Source organism: Crotalus tigris, unplaced genomic scaffold, assembly GCF_016545835.1.
Source record: "Crotalus tigris isolate CLP2741 ecotype Arizona unplaced genomic scaffold, ASM1654583v1 scf7180000024179.210319, whole genome shotgun sequence".
Taxonomy (NCBI): Eukaryota; Metazoa; Chordata; class Lepidosauria; order Squamata; family Viperidae; genus Crotalus; species Crotalus tigris.
Window position 1 is genome coordinate 67,383 of NW_024100419.1, and position 26,159 is coordinate 93,541.

Consider the following 26,159-nt stretch of genomic DNA (forward strand, 5'->3'; position numbering starts at 1 on the left):
GTTTTAAAATTAAAAGGGAAATACAAATGACACACCCAAAAAATGACCTGAAAATTATAATAAGATGGTGTATTCTATTATATATTATACACAGGGAAACATCTGTTCTCAATAGCTCTGCGCAACAATTAAATCTTGACAGATTTTCCAAAGACCACCAGAACATGTATGTTTATAAAACAATTTGACTAGAACATTTTACTGATAGCTGCCATGACTTTGGACTTGTCTTTCACCTAAGGAATATTTGAATTTGGGTTGACAATGTAGAGTAACGATAAAATTCTTTTTCAAATGTACATATGCTCAGTTTGTGCTATTTGGTTATCACATTTAGTTAAAGATGGAGAATATCCATGTAAATTAAACAGTTTCTCTCTAAATTTAGTATTTTGTAAACTGAAGGTATCTACTTAGATAAATTTTCTACTTTATGCTATACTCTTGGAATGTATGAGAGACATCAACAGATACTGTAAAATACCAGTTATGAAATTGACAAAATGAATTTTGCATAATTTGCAGCATGTTTGCTCTTTGGGCTATTTGCAGATTCTCTGATGATTCTACCTCAATATTAAAAGTTCCCTTCTTTTCTCCGTTCACATATTAATGGATTGTTTCTACAAAAAGACATGAAGTAATTAACTACACCAGCTCCTTTCCTCCTTTTCCATTCTCTCTAGGCCTTCTTACATTTATCAATTTTCTACTGATGATTTTATAAACCAAACCTCTAGAGAACCAAACTGATTAGTCAATCAGTAGTACAACACTCTGCAGAGTTTGAACCAGCCGTTAATGAAACTAGGAATGAATGATTATCATTTCTTTTACAAATCATTTTTCCCCAATAAAGGTTTTTTTTAATTCCTCGTTCACTAATCTGCACATTTTTACACCAATTTTTAGTATTTTTAATTCCTATCTCTATATTTCAATTTCACTTACTGCAAACTAGTTCCCAACTATACTATTTTAGTATGAACAGAATTCTGAGGCAGAATTCACATTTGTTTAGGAATATGCAATGCAACATATAGTGTGTTATAATACTCAAATTAATTTCAATGTTATCATATTATCAGTATTTTTGTAATTATTATTATTAGTCTTGTTCTGGACTGCTATGTTTCCCTGAATATAAGACAGGGTCATATTAATTTTTGCTCCAAAAGATGCATTAGGGCTTATTTTCCGGTTAGGTCTTATTTTCGGGGAAATATGGTACTAAGTCAGTAGTGGGATTCAGCCAGTTTGCACCAGTTTAGCAGAACCGGTAGGTAATTTTTTGTTGCCCAGGCTCAGAATGGACTTCCGGAAGCGGCATCCACATAGTGAACCGGTTGTTCACATATTTGAATCCCACCACTGTAATAAATGCGTCCGTCTGGCTGATGATCTTAACTTGGGCTTATTTTGGGGGTGGGGTTTATATTATGAGTATCCTGAAAAATCACGCTACAGCTTTCCAATTGGATCTTATTTTCGGGGAAACACAGTATATAGTCCAATTAAGCTTCTAATAGGAGTAAATAAACCACACAATTCCACAACACCTTTCTCATAAAGAGTAGCAATTACATGTACTATCTCTAAGACTGCTTTTGTGTGATGTCTGTGTGTGCATGCCTTTAAGTAAGTGTTGACTCCTGGCAACTGTCTGGGCCTATCCCTGCAGGGTTTTTGTTTTGTTTTGTTTTGTTTTTGGGCAGGATTTTTGGAATGGTTGCCATTGCCTTATTTGTAAGTCTGAGAGAAGGTGACTGGCACAAGGTCACCCAGCTGAGTCAGTTTTTAGTGTAGTGCCTTAACCACTATACCAAACATTTAGTTTTTAAGTAACAGTCCATTTATGGGTCACAATATTTTCACTGAATGAGTATTTTCTTATTGCAGGATAGAGTAATTTAGTTTTTTAAAAGCCAATTTGAAAATAGAATAAAAAAGTAGCTATATCTCATTCTTGTTTTGATCCTTACTTCTTTATTATATAACACACAAACATTAGCAAATAAAAACTTTTATATTGTTCAATATTAAAAGAAAAAAAGTCTGGAGCAGAAATTGCCAAATTGTATATCAAATATATTGAGTAAGTTGGTTTATGGTTGCAGAACAGGGCTCTTTTTGAAGTTTACAGCTGGCAACTTTGGAATGTTGAAATACTTAAAAGTAATTGCATTCTGTTTTATAGGAAGGCAACCTTCCCTGTCAAGTGTGACTCCTCTGCTTGAATAGGCACCAGAATGTCAAAATTGGAAAAAGTACTTCCATCTGCTGCAACAAAGGTTGCTTTAAATAACAAGAATTTAGAGGGAACGCTAAGAGAAAAGTACAATACACAGGACCCATTATTTATGAATAGAATTAATACAGTTCCCATTTATTGTTTGCATGGGTAACAACAATATCTATGATATACCATTGTATCATTCATTCGTTTGTTTGTTTGTTCGTTCGTTCGTTCATTTCTACAACTTGCTATCTCAAATGCATGACTCTGGGTGACTAATAATAAATAAAAAAACAAGATAAAAACTTTGCAACAAAATAATAACATATATAACAGCCAAGATTAAAAAAAAAAACCTATCAGTTTAACTATCATGTTATGAGCTCAGCCACACATCCTGGGCCCCCTTGCAATAACACAACCAGGTCTTAAGACTTTATGGAAAGGTTGGGCATGTTGGAGGAATGAGGCTTTCCAGAGGGCCAGTGTCATGACAAAAAAATGCACTCTTCTTGGCACCTGCCAAATGACAATCCCTAATAGATGGGACCCAGAACACGCCTCTCCTCTGTAAAATAGGATGAGTAGATATAGGTAGAAAGGGATGATCCCACAGGTAACCTGGCCCCATACCAAGTTTTGCAAGATAAATATTTTGTGGTTTCAGTATTTAACTCCTACATGTTGTTGTTGTTAATTGCGAAGTCGTGTCCGACCCATCGCGACCCCATGGACAACGTTCCTCCAGGTCTTCCTGTCCTCTACCATCTTCTGGAGTCCATTTAAATTCACACCTACTGCTTCAGTGACTCCATCCAGCCATCTCATTCTCTGTCGTCCCTTTCTTCTATTGCCTTCAATCTTTCCCAGCATTAGGCCCTTCTCCAGTGAGTCCTTCCTTCTCATTAGGTGGCCAAAATATTTGAGTTTCAACTTCAGGATCTAGACTTCTAAAGAGCAGTCGGGGTTGATCACTTCTAGGACTGACCAGTTTGAACGCCTTGCAGTCCAAGGGACTCGCAGGAGTCTTCTCCAGCACCATAGTTCAAAGGCCTCAATTCTTTTGCGTTCAGCCTTTCTTATGGTCCAACTTTCACAGCCATACATTGCAACTGGGAAAACCATGGCCTGGACTATACGCACTTTTGTTGGCAGGGTGATGTCTCTGCTTTTTAGAATGCTGTCTAGATTTGCCATAGCTTTCCTCCCCAGGAGCAAGCGTCTTTTAATTTCTTGGCTGCAGTCCCCATCTGAGGTGATCTTGGAGCCCAGAAAAATAAAATCTGTCACTACCTCCATTTCTTCCCCATCTATTTGCCAGGAATTGAGAGGGCCGGATGCCATGATTTTGGTTTTCTTAATGTTGAGTTTCAAGCCAACTTTTGCACTCTCCTTCTTCACCCGCATCAAGAGGCTCTTTAGCTCCTCTTCACTTTCTGCCATTAGAGTGGTATCATCTGCATATCTTAGGTTGTTGATATTTCTCCCGGCAATCTTAATTCCAACTTTTGATTCATCTAGCCCTGCCTTTCTCATGATGTGCTCTGCATATAAGTTAAATAGGCAGGGCGACAGTATACAGCCTTGCCGGACTCCTTTTCCAATTTTGAACCAATCAGTGGTTCCGTGTTCGGTTCTCACTGTTGCTTCTTGACCCACATATAGGTTTCTCAAGAGACAAATGAGATGGTCTGGTACTCCCATCTCTTTAAGGACTTGCCACAATTTGTTGTGATCCACACAATCAAAGGCTTTTGCATAGTCAATGAAGCAGAAGTAGATGTTTTTCTGGAACTCCCTAGCTTTCTCCATGATCCAGCGTATGTTGGCAATTTGATCTCTAGTTCCTCTGCCTCTTCGAAATCCTGCCTGTACTTCTGATAGTTCTCGATCCACATACTGCTGGAGTCTAGCTTGTAGGATTTTAAGCATAACTTTACTAGCATGTGAAATGAGTGCAATGGTGCGATAGTTTGAACATTCTTTGGCATTGCCTTTCTTTGGAATTGGAATGTAAACTGACCTTTTCCAATCCTGTGGCCACTGTTGAGTTTTCCAAATTTGCTGGCAAATTGAGTGTAGCACTTTTACTGCATCGTCTTTTAAGATTTTGAATAGCTCAGCTGGAATACTGTCACCTCCACTAGCTTTGTTGTTGCTCAGATTTTCTAAGGCCCATTTCACTTCACATTCTAGGATGTCTGGTTCGAGGTCAATGACCATCTCATTGTGGTTATCTGGGATGTTAAGCTCATTCTTGTATAGTTCTTCTGTGTAGTTTTGCCATCTCTTCTTAATCTCTTCTGCCTCTGTTAGGTCTCTGCCATTTTGGTCCTTTATCATGCCCATCTTTGCATGAAACGTTCCCTTCATATCTCCAATTTTCTTGAAGAGATCTCTGGTCCTCCTTATTCTGTTGTTTTCTTCTATTTCTTTGCACTGTTCATTTAAGAAGGCATTCTTATCTTTTTTAGCTACTCTCTGGAATTCTGCATTCAATTGGGTGTATCTTTCTCTTTCTCCTTTGCCTTTCGCTTCCCTTCTTTCCTCAGCTATTTGCAAAACTTCCTCAGACAGCCATTTTTCTTTCTTGCATTTCTTTTTCTTTGGGATGGTTTTAGTTGCTACCTCTTGTACAATGTTGCGAGCTTCCATCCATAGTTCTTCAGGCGCACTGTCTATCAGATCCAGTTCCTTAAATCTATTTGTCACCTCTACTGTATATTCATCAGGAATATGATTTAGTTCATACCTGAGTGGCCTAGTGCTTTTCCCTACTTTTTTCAATTTAAGCCTAAATTTTGCAACGAGAAGCTCATGATCTGAGCCACAGTCAGCTCCTGGTCTTGTTTTTACTGACTGTATAGAGCTTCTCCATCTTTGGCTGCAGAGCACATAGTCAATCTGATTTCTATGTTGACCATCTGGTGATGTCCATGTGTAAAGCCGTCTCTTGGGTTGTTGGAAAAGAGTGTTTGTTATGACCATCGTATTCTCTTGACAAAATTCTATTAGTCTGTGCCCTGCTTCATTTTGTACTCCAAGGCCAAACTTGCCTGTTATTCCGGTTATCTTTTGGCTTCCTACCTTAGCATTCTAATCCCCCATGATGATAAGGACATCATTTTTTGGTGTTAATTCTATAAGGTACTGTAGGGCTTCATAGAACCGGTCAATTTCATCCTCTTCAGCACCAGTGGTTGGGGCATAGATTTGGACTACTGTGATATTGAATGGTTTGCCTTGGATTCGAATAGAGATCATTCTGTCATTTTGAGGATTGTATCCCAGTATTGCTTTTCCTATTCTTTTATTGACTATGAAGGCTACTCCATTTCTTCTGAGGGATTCTTGCCCACAGTAGTATACCTGATGGTCATCTGAGTTAAATTCACCCATTCCTGTCCATTTTAGTTCGCTGATTCCTAAGATGTCGATGTTCAGTCTTGTCATCTCTTTTTTGACTACGTCTAGCTTGCCTTGATTCATGGATCTTACATTCCAGGTTCCTATGGAGAAAAAATCTTTACAGCATTGGACTTTCCTTTCACCACCAGATATATCCACAGCTGAGCGTCCTTTCGGCTTTGGCCCAGTCGCTTCATTCTTTCTGGCGCTACTAGTACTAGCCCTCTGCTCTTCCCCAGTAGCATATTGGACACCTTCCGACCTGAGGGGCTCATCTTCCAGCGTCATACCTTTTTTCCTTTTAGTACTGTCCATGGGGTTTTCATGGCAAAGATACTGGAGTGGTTTGCTTCTCCAGTGGATCACATTTTGTCAGAACTTTCTGCTATAACCTGTCCGTCTTGGGTGGCCCTGCACGGCATAGCTTATAGCTTCATTGAGTTACGCAAGCCCCTTCGCCACGACAAGGCAATAATCCATAAAGGGGAACTCCTACATACTTTGGAGTAATTTGTTTTTTTTTTTAAAAAAAAAAAAAGAATAAAAAAAAAGACTGTAGGAGAAGTCTTTCAGCAGGAACTTTTTGTGGAAGATGGAAAAGGACAGATGCATTGATGGAATATTGTCAGGGAATCTGCAGCTAAAAGAGGAGGGGGTGATGTTGGCAATATCATTGCAGTTTCTCAGAAAGAGGCAGCACATTCCTAAGAGGAGGCCAAGACAAGAGAAGGCACAGGCTTGAACTAGATGGAGGAGGTTCAGAATAGCCACATTCTAGCATCTCCCAGGGTATCTCTGTTAGGTTTAAAGGTTATAGCTATAGACTGGCAAGACTCTATTGTGTAAGCAAATAAAGAATTTGACTTGATTGGATCTTACTATGTTGTCTTTGGGCTAAGGCCTCACTGTCAGGTTGTGGAAGCTGTTAGTTAACAAAAATAATTCCTGGAACTCCTGATAAATAGGCAATGCTCTAGTGCAATGATGGCGAACCTTTTAGAGACCGAGTGTCCCAAAACCGGCCCCACCCCTGCCCCCCCAGCTGCCCTCTGCCCACGCCCCGCAGCATCAACTCTGCAACGGGATGCAAGGGCAGTCTTGTTCCCGCTGCTCAGCTGCCATGTCCTTGGCTGCGCTGCTCCGCGTGGGCCACGCTCGGGGGCGACTCATCCAGAGGAGCTCCTGGTGAGGAGACCACAGGGGAGGTGGGGCTGGGGTGACGGCATGCTTGCGTGCCCACAGAGAGGGCTGAGTGCCGCCTCTGGCACACATGCCATAGGTTCACCACCACTGCTCTAGCGATAGAAAATTGGTTTCATTCAAGTGATTTCAAGAGGGGGATTTGGAGTATATCCGTTGTTGTAAATGTAAGTGGGCTGCCAAGCATCTCAGTTTTAATCACATGACCATGAGGGCACTGCAACGTAAGTAACTTTGATCACAGGTGGTAAGTCCATTTTTACAGCATCATTGTAATTTCTAATGGTTGCTCATAAGTCGAAGCCTACCTATAAACAATGATAGGGCATACCACATTTTTTACTGCAGAGTGCTGAACCTTTTGCTAAGCATTCCATTTTTGTGCATTCTCAATTTCCATCATAGCCTGCTTATCATACTCAGCAACTAACGTTCAACTACACGAAAAATATTATATATTCCAAGCTTATTTATTTTATCGCATGTTTTATTATAAACTTCTACAAATGAACATACAGAAAACAGCTTCCCACTTATTCATTCAATGATCTGCTGACCAGCAAAAATTCAGCTCCACATATCTCCTGCTTGACATGTCACACTACATTTACCAAATACTGTTCACTATAATTTCTTGTACAATTTGTCAGCATTATGCCAAACACCTCTCAAACATATTTAATAAACTAATCCCCATACACATTTTGCATTTTTATTACTTTTCACCTTATATAAGAGGTCAGTAATGGCATTTTTTCCAACTGTCATGCAGAGATGTACTCTACACAGAGACATTTATTTATTTATTGTGACTTAATTCATATGGCTGCCCATCTAACAACAGTGAGTCTGAGTGGATACAAAAAAGCTTCAAGAGTTATAAACAAATAGATGACATACTTTCCCATAAATTTACATCTATTTTAAAACATTTCTCTAATTATACTGTCTCCATCCATACCATTACCATTTTTCAGTATTCCCTAGCATTTATTACTTTATTTTTTTTATTTTAGCACTAACATTTGTAGAATTTCAGTTCTACTTTTGATGTATTATTAAAATTCTCATACAAATCTCTAAAATTGTCCTTTCATCACTTTCTCACTTCAGTTTCATCCCAGATCTTTTCAGCTTTCTTATTTTTAATTCCATTCAGTCTTCTGGAGTTTCTTTTAGTATTTGTTTTTCTTTCCTGCCTCTCCTAAACTTCTGGTCACCCTTGTATTCTGCTCTAAATACAGTAACTCAGTTTTTCACCATAAATAACTTAATCATGCTTTTACCTCCATTTATTTTATATTGGTATTAAAAGAAAGACTTATGCTTGATCATTTTCCCTAAAATAATCACCAATCACCATTCTCCTTTACTCTTGGGTCATCAAATAATCAATGACTTTTTCTGTATTCTCTGAATTCATTTCTACCCATCCATTCTTGTTATCTCACAGTTTTCCTTCTGGATTGCATTCATACAAAATCTTGCAACATCCCTATCCCCTAAAAAAAAACCCACCGCTTGCCCCTAATTCTTTATATCACTCACTGGAGCTCAACATGCAACTATCATCACTATACAAAATTCTAGTTTCACACAGTACCACAAAAATCTGACATGCATTTTAGACTTCCATTCATAATTAAACTTATAGTTCCCTATATACAGTATAGAGGTAGCCCTCGACTTACAACTGTTCACTTAGTGACTGTTCGAAGCATTGAAAAAAATGCCTTATGATTTTTGTTCACACTTATGATCGCTGCAGCATCCCCATGGTCATGTCATTTACATCTGGATGCTTGATAACTGACTCACATTCATGACGGTTACAGTGTCCCGGGGTCATGTGATCCCCTTTTGCGACCTTCTGACAAGCAAAGTCAATGGGGAAGCCAGATTCACTTAACAATGGTGTTACTATTTGAACAATTGCAGTGATTCACTTAACAAATATGGTAAGAAAAGTTGTAAAATGGGGTAAAACTCACCTAACAAGTTTCTCACTTAGCAACATAAATATTGGGCTCAATTGTGGTCATAAGTTAAGGACTGCTTGTCTTCATCAGTGAAGACAAGGCTGCCTCATATAACTCTGTTAGACCCTTCCCTTTTTTTAGTTTCACCAAAAACAAACAAAAACCATCACAAGTCTGATTTTCTTTTTTTCATTTCTTTCTTTTTGCTCTTTTCCATATAGTCTTCCTGTCTTTCAAGCTGAAATCATTGATGTGCCATAGAGGGGCACTGTGGGTGGTAGTTAAGGAGTTGGAGCCAATATTTACATTCTATGGAAAAATAGTGTTTAGCTTGTTTTATATGGGATTGTGGTTGTATGCTTTCTCACATATAGGCACTTCCACATCTTTAACCAGTTTGCAGTTTTTCACTTTTTCAGAAGTATATCTAAAGCAGTTTACACGAGGATGCCAGTTATATATTGTAGGAAAAGTGTGCTTATCTTCCAATTTCCTCAATCCCAATTTCCCATATACAGTAATTCTGGAGTTTTATTTTTTATTTTTTTTTTTTTAAAAAAAGCATTGTAGCCTGTCTGACATCTCCAGACATGACTTGTTGCAAGAAGAAAAAGGGCTTCAGGTCCTAACTAACCCATAATTTACAGCTACAGATCAGTAATTGCTGCTGGTGCTGGCAAAGACCAGTTTGATCATTTCTCTTCTGAAAGACTTGATTTGGTGAGTAAGGGGAGGATTCATCAGAGTCTTCTTCTACCTTAGAGAACCCCTCCAGATAGCTAATGACACTGTAAATTATATTTTCATGCAAGTTCTGACTTTATTCTAGTTTGTAGGCTGCCCTCCTACCATCATCTCTGTCAAGGATTCTCTGTATGGCACTATTTTTTTCCTTTTAGTAGTCAGGATTTCTTTTTAATACTACCAAGAGTAATAAAAGATACACTTTCTCTCTCTCTCTTCTAATGTTGACTTTTTATTGTAAATGATGTATGGTTAACAAACATTTACATATTTGTCATAGTGCCATTAAATCAGTAAGGAGAATTCAGGCCTACAAATGAAGATGTTAGACAGCAGTGTTCACTTAGCATCGGCACAATTGGATTTGACTAAACCTGCGACTGAAAGAATGGGAGATAAAGCCTCTTTCTATGATTTCTAAGGAAGAATGTTAGAAATCCTCTTTTTTTTTTGCATCCTGTTTGTCATTGTTGAAATATTTTAGCTCTTTCATACAAGACAAATACCAGATTCCATTAGCACTATGGAAACATTAATAGTGTCATTCCTATCTGGGGATAACTGGGGAAGATAATTGCAGATTATTACAACATAGAAGAGCTGTATGTAGTCAGAGAACAAGAAGAAATAGCAACAGACTAAGAGAAATGACTAGGAACAGAAAACTGCTTTTTGGATTCTCGTATATACTAATTGTCAAATTTTATTTCAAATACCAGTTCCTTCTCATTCTTCACAATATCTTTAGAATATTAACACCTCAGAAGTGCTTAATAACACAATTAAATATTTTGTCCATATTTAGGTAACACATTCTTCATATTCTATTTTAAAATGTTCTTAATACTGGGCTAATCTTTTGTACGTGAGACATCTAATTTTCCATTTATAAAATGGTGTTTTTTGCATGAATGTGTGCATATATTTGTGTATAGATAAGAAATACTTAAATAATAAAGCACCCTTAGACTACATTTACAAGAAAGTGATATTTTTTTAAACCAATCTTGGGCATCCATTCCTTTCTGCTTTTAAATCAAAACTGAAACACAAATAGTTTTTAATTACAAAATATCCAATACAATATAAATGAGAGCAGTAAATAGCATATTTATTATGTTAATATGTTTAGAGCCTCCTTCCCTTCCCAAGAAAAGACTTAAAACAAAGAAAAGTAATACTTATTTCCAAATCACATTTATATCTTATAGACTTTATCAGCAGCATGAAGAACTTATCAGTTTCTTGTTCACAGCTTTATGATTTAAAAAGTGTTAGTGGACCTACATTACAGTATAATGAACTGCATTCATTGTAACTGTGTTGATATTCATTTTTTATAACAAAATATACTTTGAACAGAAAAATCAAGAAATACCATATGTTGTTCTTGCCATTTTTAAAAAACAGAAACCTTATTTAAAGTTCATTTTGTAATATTAATTTTCCTGAAATAAGCACTTATATATTTTTAAATTTGTAAATATAATAAGTAGAAAAATGGGATACTAGGAAAATAATATGTTTCTTAAGAAAATGATAACATGTGATTCAATTTTAACAGCTCTTCCTTGAGGAATGGGTCATAAAAATTTCCTTTATAAGACATTTTCCTGTAGATAGTGACTTCAATTCTCTTGCTCCTGTGTATTAGTTATTAACATGACACTGAATAATTTGTTACAATAGAAAACATAATGGCTATTAATATTAGACATTGATAGACATTAATTCTGGACAAAGCTTCTCTTTCTGCCACTATTTAGGTGATAGCTAGGTGTCTATTGACTGGACATGGTATTATTGTTTAAACATATATTGACTACTATATTAGCAAATGGTAATTTATATGAAAAAAATAGTTTTTTGGTGGTGATCCATAGCATACAGGAAAAATGCAAGATTACAATTTTATTTTTCCATGCAATTTGTAGCATATGTTTTACTGTCTACTTTAAGTATACCCTCTGTATTTTAGACACATCAACATAATATGATGTAATTTTTTAAAAAAGTTTTCTCTGTTTTCCTCAGAACTATTTACTACCAGGGCTAATGTTTAGTAAGGCATCACAAGACTGCCATTTAATTGTGGTAAAAATCATTCATAAAAATACATAGACTGTGTAAACTTCACTGCCATTTGCTAAACAAAGGATAGTGTAGATGTAATAATTACTTGCCAGAATAAACAGACTGCTTTGTTTACAAGGCAAAAAAGTATCTTGAATCATTGTTAAGTTTTTTTTTTTTTTTAAATCAGGGTATGTTAAATCAGCAATCAGGACTGCAAACTTAAATAGAATGCACAAACTAAAATGGGATTTTGATTTGTTCTACAGACCATAAAATACTACATTCAACTATTCTATTTTTAATTCTGTATTTAATGAAGATTACTCATAGAAATCTTAATCATATTTATAAAATAAGTTTCAGTTTCCTATTTAAATAGCATTTCTTTCATTAAGGTAATGTGCAGGCTATTTTTTATTTTTCTATTTGCCAGCTTTCACAATATGTTTGAATACTGTCAATGTTTGGAAGACATTTAATCATTGAAAGGTCTGAAAAAGCAGTGCATTCTTTTAATATAGTTGTCAAAATCTACGCAATACTATTATTATCTGACAATACAATATTTTCACTATATTCAAAGATAGCTAATATTACTACAGCTAACGCATGGAAGACTTGGACAGAACAACCTAATCCTACATTCATTTACTTTGGGACTAGATCTACTACAGAGTTCATTTGAACTTAATTCCTAATGCATACATATAATTGAATGAGAACTGATTAAAGTGCTCAAGGGGGCTCCTCGGTAAGATTCAAATTACGTCAACATAAAAATGAACTAGTTCTAATCAATAGTTTATACATATTACCATCTGAAGATAGTTTTCTCTATTTTAAATGTCTTGATCCTTCAAGGTACCATTCATATACAAGGCAAAATATATAAAGCAGTAAAATATTATTGCTTTAATCGTATGTGAAATAAAACCAATGCCCACTGGAAATTTTAATCAGTCCCTAATGGATCTACTGGATTTTTTTGCAGGGAAATTTCAGTGAAGCATGTTCCTGCTTCTTTCACTATTTCCCATTCATATTCTTAACCACTATGTGATGTTTAGCTGGAAACTATTCTAAGCATATGCCCAGGTTTTATTGTTTTTTTTTTTTTTTAAAGGAAACCACTGTGAAAGAAAGTATGTGCCTTATCGCAAGGCTGCAGCTTTGCATTTCATTGCTCTGATAAAACACCAAAGCAAAAGAAAGAAAAAGACCCACAATCTTACAAGACCAGCACAGTCTTAGAAAAGGATTAGAATTTGAAATAAGCTTTTTAAAAAACTAATCAATCAACTCCTACTGTAATATTAGAATCAGCTCTTAAGAAGGCTATTTAATCCCTTCAAGGTTTATTGCATATTCCATTATTGACTACAGTAACGCAAATTCTCATACACATACCATTTCAGGTTGCATATAGCTGGGATGAAAATAAAACTTTGCATCCTGCTGTTTACAAGCAATCAACATTTTCCTGAAAAGGGACACTGATTCTTTTTAAAGCAAAAGATTTAATTGCAATATAACTTTTTAATGCTTTTCTTTAGGAAAAAGGGGATATTTCAAAGCTTTTTCTTCTTTTGACACACTATGCCATATATTTAACATCCAAAGTTTTTTTTTATTTATTCTCTAATTCAGGATCCTATACTTAGTCATAAAGCTTTTTTCCTTTATTTTAGACTACAATCCTGTTTACTTCGTCCCAACTCTTTAGCCTGACTGGGCTGTAAAAAAAATGGATTTATTTCCACCTAAACCTGCTTCTTAAAAGCACTAAATCCAATTAAACTCAGTCACATCATTATAAATACACGTTGCACCCATTTGCATGAGTAACCACTATAGAAGGATGTTTTAATATCTGAACAATTAACTAAAATCAAATTTATAATAAATCTTGTATTAAAGTAAACAATATCTGTAATCAATTATTTCTAGGCTGAACTTCAAAAAGTCGACTGATCTTTACTCCTTAAGATGCTTCTATAATAAACTGTTTTATATATGAACACTTTTCAAAATTTCCCTTCATAATCACCAAACGCCCAGATTTTCTATACTACATATCATCACACAGCCCTCCTGTGCAGAAAAGAGGTTTTCTCACTACAGATCATTCCCTCAAGAAATAAACACCTTTTTTTTTATCAATCTGAACAATGGGCAAAGAAAATCGCAAGTTCCTGCCTAGGAAACCATTACTTATGGAGACAATTGGGGAGAAAAAAAGTTGCTAATCTCCTATCAAAGTTTCTAAATCCTGGTTCCAGTGACAGTAATTCAGTCGTGAATGCTCCATTTTAAACCTTTAGACTCGAACTCAAGACTTATTCGGAGGTCGGACAATGCAGGTGCTTCTCCGGGGTTTCCCAGTGAAAAACGTGGAAGGGACCTCCGATGCCTGCTTCAAAAGCCAGCGCTTCCCTCGGACGAAGGCGGCGAGGGCTGCCCATGATTTCGCCTCGCCGCAGCTTCAGGAAGCCCGCCGCCCGGTTCTCGAACTGAAAAGCCCGCAGTATTCAGAGACCCAAGTCCGGCTCCCGTGGCCGTCGAAGAAAGTTTTCCGCCCCGGGCTCGCACCTCCACCACCATCGTCCGCCGAACTCCCCACCGCGCGAGCCCCGCTCCCTCGCTGCCAGGGAAAGGGCGGGAGATCAGCAAGAGCCAGACAGACGCCAAGAGCCGGGCAGGCGCGACCCCATTCTCCCGGCCAAGCCCTCGCCTCAACACTCAACCAGACGGGGAGCAAAACTTAACGCGGAACGCCTGAACTCGCTTCAAGCGGCAAGGAAAGGTAAAAAGAGACGACGACGGCACGCTCCCTCCCTCCCCACCTCCCCACCCCGCAAAATCCGGACGCGACCGCCTCGCAGCCTCTGCAGATACTGCCGAAACGAGGAAGGAAGGGAGGAGGACGAGGAGAGAGTCGCCCCCGGCAAAGTGGACTTACGAGCGGGAGGAAGAAACTCTGCGCCACCACAACCAGAGGGAAAGGCTGCCGCAGGTGCACCATCATCCTGGCTCCGGAGTCTTTAAGAGAAGCGTCCTTTGCCTTGGCTATGGCTCATCTCCACTTCGGAAGGCAGGGCGGAGCGCAGGGACATTCCACGCCGCCGCCGCCGCCGCCGCCGTCGCGCCCGCTTCGGGAGCCTGCCCCGCACGCGCGCCCGCAAAGCGAGGGAATAGACGCGGGAGCGGACGAGTGTGCGAGCGGGAGGCCGGCCGGCCGGCCAGAAAAAGAACACCACACCCCCTCCCAAGCGGTCGTCTGTCGAGTTCGCTCCTCCACCGCAGTCAGGCGGCGCTGGGGTGCGACTTTCTTTCGCGCTGGCGTCCCTGGTGGGGGTGGGTGGGCTGGCGGGCTGGGGAATGGGAGAGAGGCAGAGCTAGGAAAGACGCGGCGTGGAGGTTGTCTGAATTATAAACGCGAAAGCTTGGGAAGATCGCTGGGGGAGGCAGGCGAGGGCGGGAGGGAAGGGGACTCGCGCGCAATGCCGCGGTGAGCGTCGAGCGACTCCATAGTCTCTCTCTCTCTCTGTCTCTCTCTCTCTCTCGGAGATGAAAGGGGGAGGGTAGGTTGCCTTGTTCGTCCTTGGCGGGAAAATGCAGCTAGGGACCAGAACTGGGTCTGACTGGTCCATCTTGGGCCTGTGCTTTGGAAGCGGAGCTTGGGCGTGAGGAAGCTTTGCTCCCTGACTGTGGACTATGCTCCGCAGCCTTGTTTGGGAGGCAAGCCTTCCATTACCAAAACTATTTTATTCACTAGAGTCAGACTTGAGGAGTAAAGTGGCTCTGGGCACGTTGGAAATAAAACTGAGTTCTCTAGCTCAGCTTAAAGCAGAATTGGCTACCCTCAGGCACTTCCTTTTTTTTTTTTTCCCAGTAGACTGTTAAGAAGTACAAATTCAGAGGACAGATTTCTAGCCCGGACGTTTCTGCACCAAAGCTGAATATGGCTCACAACATTTGCTTTTGGTTACTTTCTTCATTTCAGCATTGTTGCTGAGAGCAAGGATTGCTCCTAGAGTTAAAACCATTAGGAGTCAGGTGTTTTTGTACATCCCTATGAGTCATGTGCAAAGAACCAAATAGAGACGATTTGTCTACTTACCATATGGACGTTCTTGTCATAGGGAGACCATAAGGTTGCCAGTAAGCAAGTTACTGTATCTGTTGGCCCAACCGCCAACCAACATCTTGTTTTCCCATTGGGGCCTCATTCCCAAGATTGGATGCAGGAAGCGACTACAATACTGCCATTATTGATCAGTTCTCAAGACATATGTACTCCCCGCTGAAGATGTTACCTAGCCTGGTAACGAAACGTTCGGAAACCAACCTACAAGCTCGGAGAACGAACCTTCACCCTCAACATACCTACTCATTGTGGGTTTTGCAAAAGTAAGCATAGGCTTGTCTGTCCTTCTCAATAAAGAATGACTGCCTCCTTGAACAAGAAGTTAGTGGCCGTACATAATAGTCTTTTCTGTTTTAGTATGCAGTGGACAACCCATGACCCGTGCTTTTGTTTCAGAGCTATTTCTTTACTTAAAACTTTCCCTTAAATAGGGAAATAGAATGGGGGGGGGGGAAATCAGCAGGACCATTTTTTACTTCCTGTTGGCTTCCCTACTGTGGGGAATTTTTTACTTCCTGTTGGCTTTCCTACTATGGGAAGCTGGCAGTGAGCATCAGAAATTTACCTACCTACCTACCTACCTTCCTTCCCTTCCTTTCCCTTCCTCCTCTCTGTTCCTTCTTTCCTCCATCCCTCCTCTTCCTCTTCCTTTCTCCCTCCTTCCCTCTCCACTCTCTCTCCTTCTCCCCTTCCCTTCCCAGTAGGCAGGTAAGTGGCTGCTGCTGGGTGGGGGAGGAAGTGGGGGAAGTAACAAGTGGCAGTGAGGAGTGAGCTCAGAGGGACTGGACCATTTTTCCATTGACTTTCTTCCTGCAAGCTTCCTAGAGACTTTGCCAGGAAGAAGGTGGCAGGGAGTGTAGGAGCATCTGCAATTACATCAGTTCCTTCCTGGTTCCCTATTGACTTATGGGAAGTTACCATGGATTGTTGAAAGTGAGGATCGATCGTGTCACTGCTTCCTGAGGCAGTGTAGCAGTGGCACTGAACAATAGCAGCAGAGTGGCACTAAAGTAGCAAAACCTTATATTTCATTTCCTCAAGACTAATGGGGTCTGGCATTCTGTAAGTTAGCCCACTAGAGCAGCGGTTCTCAACCTATGGGTCGCGACCCCATTTGGGGTCGATCGACCATTTTTCGGGGGTCACCAAAGGCGGCGATCCGCCATTTTCTCCCCTCCGGAGGCGCCGCCGTGCATGCGCGCCGCGCATGGGGGCGGCAGCGTGCCTCTGGGGGCGGCGCCACGCTTGCGCATAACGTTTGTGTGACGGGGGTCGCCGTCACACAAACGTTGAAAACCGCTGCACTAGAGGTACCTTTGTTGACAAAGCCTTGATCTGTGAGGCAACATTTCTCCCAGTTGAAGGTTGCAAAGCATCAAGCAGACACAAGAGATTTAGTAGTATACAGATAACTTCAGGGAGTGGCCACCCTGGCTTTTCCTGTGTGTCTTTAAATTTCTTCCTTTCTTAACCTTTGGCCAAGGTTATGGGAAAAATTGGCCACAGAGTGAAGGAAGAAAAACTCATTCTTGGTGCAGTATCCCCTTGTTCAAATGAGTCAGAAAACATTGCAATTATTATTTAAAGCACATTCACCTGTTGCTCCTCTGCTCTATCTGATGTCAGTGTGCACCCCTGAGACATTTCTCTGGAAGTGCTGTTCATGTTAGCATGACATGCGAAAAAGTAACGAATTGTAGTAGTAATGCTGCACAGAACTACTGTTTTCCTTAAGGAAAGGATTAAGACTTCAGGCATAGCACACCTCTGAAAAATCTATTGAATACATTGGGACTAATTTCTCAGAAACTAGGGAAGGAAAAGATTTCTATATAATAAATATGTCACATTTTGCTGCTTTGGGTGTGGGAGCAGGGATCCACTCCAATACAATCCCACTATACACAAGATTGCCCCTTTTGTCCACAACCTAAGCATGTCTAAGAACTAATGTCAAATAATTAAAATGTGTGTGTTTCAAGACCTTTTTGTGCCTTGTTATAGCAGGTGGTTTCCCTGCCTCATAACTACTGTGAGCAATCTTGGGTGGCAGAAAAATATAAGCTGCTAAGTTCATACATAGGTAGAACTTAGCAGCTAAGTTCATACATAGGTAGAAATGAAAGAGATGATTTAAATGGAACACTTTTCCCCTCTATGCTTCTCGGTGTCTTTTTTAGAATTTGGATTCACTATTATGTAACTCAGCAAGGCCTCTTGGACCATGCTGTGGGATATATTATAACAAGGTAGCAGTTAACGCTTTTATAGGGAGAATGTCCAGAATCCAAAACAAAGCATGCCTTATTTTATCTATCATATTAAACCTTGTTTCTGACAGCTACTGTATGTTATGGGTTTGATGCAAATAGCCATTTGTATACATGTCTCAACTCCCAAAGAAAGAAAATAGTAAGATTGCTGTAAGAGCTGGGGAAATAGGACAGACTGACTGGACACATTTACCTTAGCAGGTTCCATTTTGTTAATTAGATTGTAAAAAAAAGCATACCTTTTTTTTCTTTCCATCTTCTCTTTTCAAGTATGTGTTAGACAGCAATTTGTGTAATAACACGCCGTCTGTCATTTTGGAGAAGCGAGACAGACTATATTATCATACCACTGTCACATAGAGAATCTTTATAACACTTCCAAAGTTGTTAATTCTTATTTATTCAGAGACTCAAGTTACATGGAAACAAATGCTAATGAAACAATTGCTGCTGTTCATACTTTCTGAATTAAAAGCTTCACTCATTCATACATATATACCAGTGATGGCGAACCTTTTAGAGACTGAGTGCCCAAATTGCAACCCAAAACCCACATGCATCGTCGGGTGCCGGGTGGGTGTGGCCTATTGGGTGGATGTGGCTCATTGGGTGGGTGTGGCTGTGGTGGTAACGGCAGACTGGATGGGACTAAAAAGTTCAATCAATCAATTCCAACTTTGCAAGATCTTTTTTTTCCCGTGAGAAGTTGAAATTGACTGATTGGACCTTTTTTTTTTGTACATGGCAGCGGAGACCTAAAGCGAAAATGTTTTTTATACAAAAAGGCCTAGGACTGGGGCAATGGCGCACGTGCCCACAGAGAGGGCTCTGAGTGCCATCTCTGGCACCCGTGCCATAGGTTCGCCACCACTGATATATGCAGTCATGTATACTTATTCAATTCAAAATTTAGCTAGCCAGACCAGGTTTGAACTCCGGACAAATTGAGGCAGATGCCTATCATGGCCATTCTCTTGTTTGGTGAAATAGCTCTAAAGTACAAATGTTTCCATCCATTTTTTAAAATATCCAGCATAGCTTGTTGGGTTCTGACTTCTTACTTTTCCACTGAAATGTCTTATCTAGTTAACATGTAAACTCTCTCTTGTTCTGAGAACCACTATGTTTTGAGAACAGATCACATGAAGTATTAATACCACTTTACAATGCCTTCGTAAGGCCACACTTGGAATCCTGCATCCAGTTTTGGTCACCATGATGTAAAAAAGATGCTGAGACTCTAGAAAGAGTACAGAGAAGAGCAACAAAGATGATTAGGGGACTGGAGGCTAAAACATATAAGGAACAGTTGCTGGAATTGGGTATGTCTAGTTTAGTGAAGAGAAGGATGAGGGGGGACATGATAGCAGTGTTCCAATATCTCAGGGGCTGCCACAAAGAAGAGGGAGTTAAGCTATTCTCCAAAGCCCCTGAGGGCAGGACAAGAAGCAATGGATGGAAACTAATCAAGGAGAGAAGCAACCTAGAACTAAGGAGAAACTTCCTGACAGTTAGAACAATTAACCAATGGAACAACATGACTCCAGAAGCAGTAAATGCTCCAACATTGGAAGTTTTTAAGAAAAGATTGGACAGCCATCTGTCCAAAATGGTGTAGGGTTTCCTGCCTAAGCAAGGGGTTGGACTAAATGACCTCCAAGGTTCCTTCCAACTTTATTATTATTATTATTATTAAGTCTTCATTCTGATATTTTTAGACATAATAAGCTGAAATCTTCTAAAACAAGTTCTTCTACCATGATGGACTCCTTTGGATGGGACTTGTGTTTTCCATTTTTTTATACATGTCTACCGTGGTTTAATGATTAAGATAGTAGACTTGGATCGGGAAGTTCCAAATTTTCCCTCAAGTCATTGGATTATGTTGGACTAGTCATTTCCATCCCAACTTACTTCATAGAGTTGTGGTATAAATTTCATGGAATATTTCCATGAAAGCCACCTTGAAGAAAGGTGGCATACAGATCTAATGAACAGCACTCATAACTTCATAACTTCACATATACTCCTATGTAGGTATGTTTGAAACAGACAGTTGGAAATAAATCTGAAAGGTGTACCAAAAGTCAGGTCATGGAGAAAATATATTAAGCAATTTTCCTTAAATGTTAATGGTTGCTATTTTCCTCCAAATATTTCCTTAAGAAAACATATTGTGATTGTCCTACAGTGCCTGTTTTGGGTATATCCTATACATAATCCTATATATAATAAACAAATTAATATTAGTAGCATTGTGAAGACAATTTGAGTTCAATCACTTTTTATATAACTTTTAATAAATGCTAATCAATAACAAAAATACCAAATTTATTTTATTGCATTAAGAAAGTGGACAGGATCCATGGGGCTTTATGTTCTGCTACTCTGTTTTAGATTTAGACAGGAGCTGATATTCAAGTCATGGTGAATGCTTCTTTGAAGAACAGAATATTTATGCTTGCTCTGGAGGAAGTGATGGTTCACCCTTTCTTCAAGAAATTAGTACTAGATTCAAAAGTACTGGATGCTTTTCTCCCAGTCTCCAATCTTCTCTTTTTAGGAAAGCTTGTTGAGAAAGTGATAGACTAGCAGTTCCAAAGGACCCTTGAGGAATCTGGATTTCTTTCAGTCACATTCCATTTGTAGCATTGAGGCAGCACTGATTACACTTGTGTTGGCTTAGAATTGGCCTTAGAATAGGCCTGTGTTGGCCTTAGAATAGGCGTCCATCCTGACCCTACTTGATTTTTCAGTGGCCTTCAATACACTTAGTCACTGCATCCTCCTGAATTGGCAGAGGTTTAGGAGTGGAAGGCATGTTTTTTTCAGTAGCTGTCCTTCCTCCAAGACTGGTTCCAGAGTGTAATTCTCTCCCTGTGCATTTTTATAGAGTTATAAGTTGCCTCCTTCATTCTAGGATCATAAAGCTTAATGTGGTAGCAGAAATGATCAAACTATAGCAAAACTATGTGTTCACATCGAATATGGATGCTTATGGGAGTTTTACTAAACCAGGACTAATTGCCATCTGTGACATTTGCCTACGGAAAAATCAGAAAATGAGAGAGTGAATTTTGCAATTTCGATTAGAAATATAGAGTTTCCATCTAATTGTCCACCTTATCTGTGCTGATTGTGTACATTTCTAATTAAAATCAAATATTACAGGTGGCAGAAATAGTCTAGCAACTTCATTTGAAAGGAAAGCCCAAGGCATGCATCATACACTGAAAAGCTATTATAGAATTTCTACATTACGAAAAGGATAACATGTAGCAGAAATATGTTGCAATACAGTTTTTTTTTTTTACAAAATTGATACAGAAAGTGACTTAGAATTGAAAAGGCTAATCTTTTGGAAGAGGAGTGTAAATATTTATAAAGTAGTTTTTATAAAATGGTACGGGATAAACTGAAGTTTATTTGATCAGAGGTAACCTAATCTTTTCTACAATTTAATTGTTCTGCACTTATTTGAAAAACAAAACCTCACTTAACAAAGCAAAGTACAACAGATAATATAGGTTATAATTTTTTTTAATTGCATCTACAAAGCTCTTATTGCTTGACCATAAAATAGTTGTGACAAGTTACCAGATTTGGGTTTTTCCCCATTTTCTATTATACAGGTTATTCAGTAATTTCTGGCATCTCTCATCTATTATTCCTTCTCTTGACAAATTCTGTTCATGGTTCGATTCCTTTCCTCATAAGTAAAAGTTCAGTTAACCATTTACTTGAATTCTGAGTTGAATTATTTATCATAGAAAATATAATTCATATCAGAATCTGATTTATTTCATTTTATTTTTGCAAAAAGTATCTTACTTTCTTCCCTATTACTTTTTTGTTCTTATATTTGTCCGATGACAGTATATTTATTCATTAGTATGTAGTCTTTTCTACATCTTATCCACATCTCGCAGAATCATTTTTATAGATTTATAAGGAATCTGATAACTAGTATTTAACTAGTATTTTGTGCCTTTCTTCTACAGCTATCGTCCTTCTAAATCCAGAACTTAGAATGGAATAAGTTGCCAGTGCACGGAGTCAATTTATATTGTTTCATAGAAATGCTGATATTGTTCTAAACATAGCATTTATCATTTACAGCAATTATGTACAGTTTCAGTTTCATTCCTATGACTCTTTTTTAATGCTTAAATAACTTTCTACTCCTTGCATAAACAGGGAGAAAATCAGAGGAGAAACATAAAATGATTATACAAGGAAATGTATCATGACTCTTCAGATATGAGAATTAATATGGAACTAGATTACACAAGACTTAGTGCTGTCTTGAGAGATGTTTATACAAATGTGCATAAAAGAACAAGAAAAGCATCCCCTGAATAGAATCCTTAAAAAGAAAGAAATGTGTAAGTTTCCATTGTGGTGCACAATAACCAAAGGATATAGGGAACTCTATCCTAAGTACAGAACCCTGATTTTCTCAGATTTGTTGGTATATGGTGCAAAGTTGATGCCAGATTTGGGTCAACAGATTTCAAGAAAAGATGGACTTGGACCATTTGTGGGAATGTAACAACTCTAAGATGATGATGTGCTTAATTCTGCCCTCTAATTCTAAGCCTACTCTTCTACAGATAGCTATATTACAAAATTATAATTGTATAGATTTCATATACCAATGTTATGTACAAATTTGCAACAGCCGTATTAATGCATTATGGTGCTTATGCACTGCAGAAATCCTTATAAGGAGAAATACTAGTGTGTATGTGGCTTAAATTGTACAAAAAATGTGCATTGCTACTATAGAATGTACTATTTCATAATTAACATATAAAACCTAATAACCCTAATAACCCTTTCCAAATGGACCAAAATTCTGTATAAACCAATGACACTATATGCTTCTTGAAAATTCATTTATGTATTTATTACATGATTTTTTTTACTAACCTTTAAATATTTGCATGCATTATTAATCAAATAACTAAGAGGAATTAAAACATGAAAACAATTCTCAACAAGTTACACAAAGGAAAAAATATAAAATCATTAGCAGATTTAAAACTAATTACCATTTAATGAGAAATAAATCCTATTGTATCCATGTAATGTTAGAATAGATCCTAAGAAAATGAACACAGTATTGTAGGCATTTAAAATTGAAACTTTAAACCCTGGCAAAGTTCCCTTGAGAAAGGATTCCACAAATAGTGGAGAAGAGATACTCTAGCTATCATATTCTAGAAAGGAGGGAGATTGTAAATAGTCTGCTGAAGATCTACAAGATCAGTTTGCTGAGGTTCCTAGTATGTAAATTGACTTCTTACCATACAGGTGGCCCTTGGTTAACAATGTTTAATTGGGACCAGGAACTCCATAACTAAGTGACCCAGCCGTAAAGCATGACATCCCATCACTATCAATTTATGATGCAGTTCCAGCAATTCCAGTTGCAGTTGTTAGGAGAATCCCATGTTTCATTAAGCACAATGTTATGTGATCGCCAGTTGGAATCACCTGCCAAATAGCAGTCACATGAGTGGTGGGATTCAGCCGGTTCGCACCACTTCGGTAGAACTGGTAGCTAATTCTTTGTTGTCCAGGCCCAGAATGGACTTCCGGAAGCGGCATCCACACAGAGAACCGGCTGTTCACATATTTGAATCCCACCACTGAGTCACATGGCCATGAGACCAATTCTACAATGATTGAAATACTAAGCTGATTGCTAAGTTCCAAATTACAATCATAATTTTAAATAGTTGCTGACCAAATCATCGTTAATCAAAGATTACCTGTAGAATCATCACCAGGGTTTGAATTTGACTCAAAAAAGCTTTATCTTTAATTTGAAACTGCTGGTTTCCAAATTGTCTTCAATAATAGCCCAATATATATTATTATCTGACTTAATAATTACCAAAACAGAGATCACTGATACTCATTTCCTAGGCTATTTTTACCTGGGTATCAACACTGTTAAATAGACCGGACTAAGAAATAAACACCTTTAGACATAAAGCTACTTTATTAGAACAGCTATTGTTAACAAAATCTTGCAAGCCTGAATGTGCTTCCGTTCTTCTCTCTTTCTTCTCCATGTGAATGGTGGGGGAACTGTATGAACCATTTTTGTAAAACACTGGGCTGAAGCCTCGTTTATCTAATTGCCCTTGGTTTTCCCTCTCTCCTTCAAGGCTATCCTCTATACCAGGGGTAGGCAACCTTGGCTCTTTTATGACTTGTAGACTTCAACTCCCAGAATTCCTGAGCCAGTTTGGCTGGCTCAGGAATTCTGGGAATTGAAGTCAACAAATCATAAAAGAGCCAAGATTGCCTACCCCTGCTTTTATACACATTTCCCCTGGAAAGTGTGTGCCAGTCTGATATCAAAGTTCAAGAGCATTAATACTCCTTTGGTCTTGCTTTTTCAAAGACCAGCTTTCTTTCCCCCGTAAAGTATAACAGGGACTTTCACTAAAGAGTATGGTTAAAATTATTACCATTTGTGGTTTTTAAAATCTGATTAAGCCAAGAGTTGTACTTTATGGAAATGAATTTAAAAAGTTAATTATGTAACGTGTGAAAAATAAAAGTATTTTTTTAACTTACATTCAGAAAGTTGTAAAAAATTAAGAACAACAAGAACCACTGTTTGGAAAGGAAGGCCAATAAGCCAGAGAAGCACATAAAGAAATCCAGATATCTGTAAAAGTAATACATTATTTTCAGAAGTCTTCATATAAGTGTAAATACCGACTTCCAGTGAGGAAAATGGCAGAGTGTACGCTTCCGGAAGTGTGGAGACAACACTGAGAATGGAATCGGGATTGGGTGAGGTGCCCAATTTAGTGGGGCTTTGCCAGAGAAAGAAGACACAGAGATTGTGCACTTGTGCTCAGGAGAAAGTCTGCAGGATCTGAAAAGATGCTGCGGGCCCCTTTTGAATAAGAATATCTGGGAGATGAGTTGCAGCATCAGCAGAATCTTTTAAAGGGCATCAAACCTCACTTCTTAAATCACTTTGAAGTACAAGTAATTAAATCGGGGATCCCCAACCCCCAGGCTGTGGCCCACTGGGCCAGGGAAGCGACGAGCAAGTGCATGTATGCAGCTTCACTTGTATGTGCAGTGGATGTGCAAGCATCTGCACAGATCCATTTTTGTGAGTGGTAAGCCCGTGCTATGCCCCCCTGCTGGTCCGTAAATCCAGACAGGTTGGAGACTGCTGAATTAAATGCTAAAGAGGACTTCAGAGCAGCATTTAACTGGACAATCTGGTTAATGTTCTTACAGCCCATAACATACTTAATAGAAAAAGATCAAGACTTAAAAAAAATAGCTTGCAGCAAAAAGCACAATAAGAATCTGGATTTCAAATGTTTCAAACAAATAGGTCCAAGAAAGGGGTTTTTTGGGGGGTGAGGGGGGGCTTTGTTTATTCCAAGTTCCCAGGAATTAATTAAATAGTAGGTACCTCAGCAGTGAAAATCACTGGTCATCTTTCTTTAACAAAGGTAATAAGAGGACTGGTACTATTTGATTTTAAATTTTATTTTGCTGCCTGCTGTTTGGTTTGAATGAAGAGATGACTGTTAGGAAATAAGAGGGTCTTATTGTAGATGTAGAAGGTCATGGTTTGAGGTTTGGATTTATGGTGTTATATAATTAAAGTAAATGTAGATTTTAAAGATCGTTATATTAGGAATGCCATACTATGAATATGGAATAGCCTACGCCTGAAAATGCCTTTGTTGGCCTCATCTCAAGAAGTGTTTTACAGAAAAGAAGCAATGAGCAGAAACAACTGCAGAGGGATTTAGGTTCTCATATGCACAGATTTAATATAGGGAAAAAAAGAATCAGGAATAAAATAGGATAAAATGGAATTTAAAAATGAATTATGTACAAATGATGAACATGTGTTAAAATGTAAAATCTTTTGTCGAGATTTGAAAGTGGAAAAATAAGTTAAAGAATGTATGGTAAATGTGCCAACAATTTTAGTTAGAATATTTAAATGAGCGAATGGGAGAGAATGTGGTAAAAGGGTCTGAAATTCTCATTGTCTTACAATTTAAAAGAAAACTTTTCAAAATGATGTCCCTTTAGGA

General features: G+C 38.4%; 2 protein-coding genes across 3 annotated transcripts in view; both read right to left on the reverse strand.

Moving 5' to 3' along the window:
• The window catches only part of NXPH2 (neurexophilin 2), a 43,743-nt gene extending 28,796 nt beyond the window's left edge, over positions 1 to 14,947 (reverse strand). The window contains exon 1 of the mRNA XM_039323443.1: positions 14,603 to 14,947. Within this exon, the coding sequence (XP_039179377.1) occupies positions 14,603 to 14,668 (66 nt within the window). The 5' untranslated portion in view covers positions 14,669 to 14,947. The remainder of the gene's footprint in view (positions 1 to 14,602) is intronic.
• Positions 14,948 to 20,285: 5,338 nt separating this feature from the next.
• LOC120299045 (transcription factor 15-like) overlaps positions 20,286 to 26,159 on the reverse strand; it is a 57,764-nt gene continuing 51,890 nt past the window's right edge. For both annotated transcript variants that reach the window (XM_039323440.1, XM_039323439.1), the window contains one exon: positions 20,286 to 21,107. The gene's annotated coding sequence lies outside the window, so the exon portion shown is untranslated. The remainder of the gene's footprint in view (positions 21,108 to 26,159) is intronic.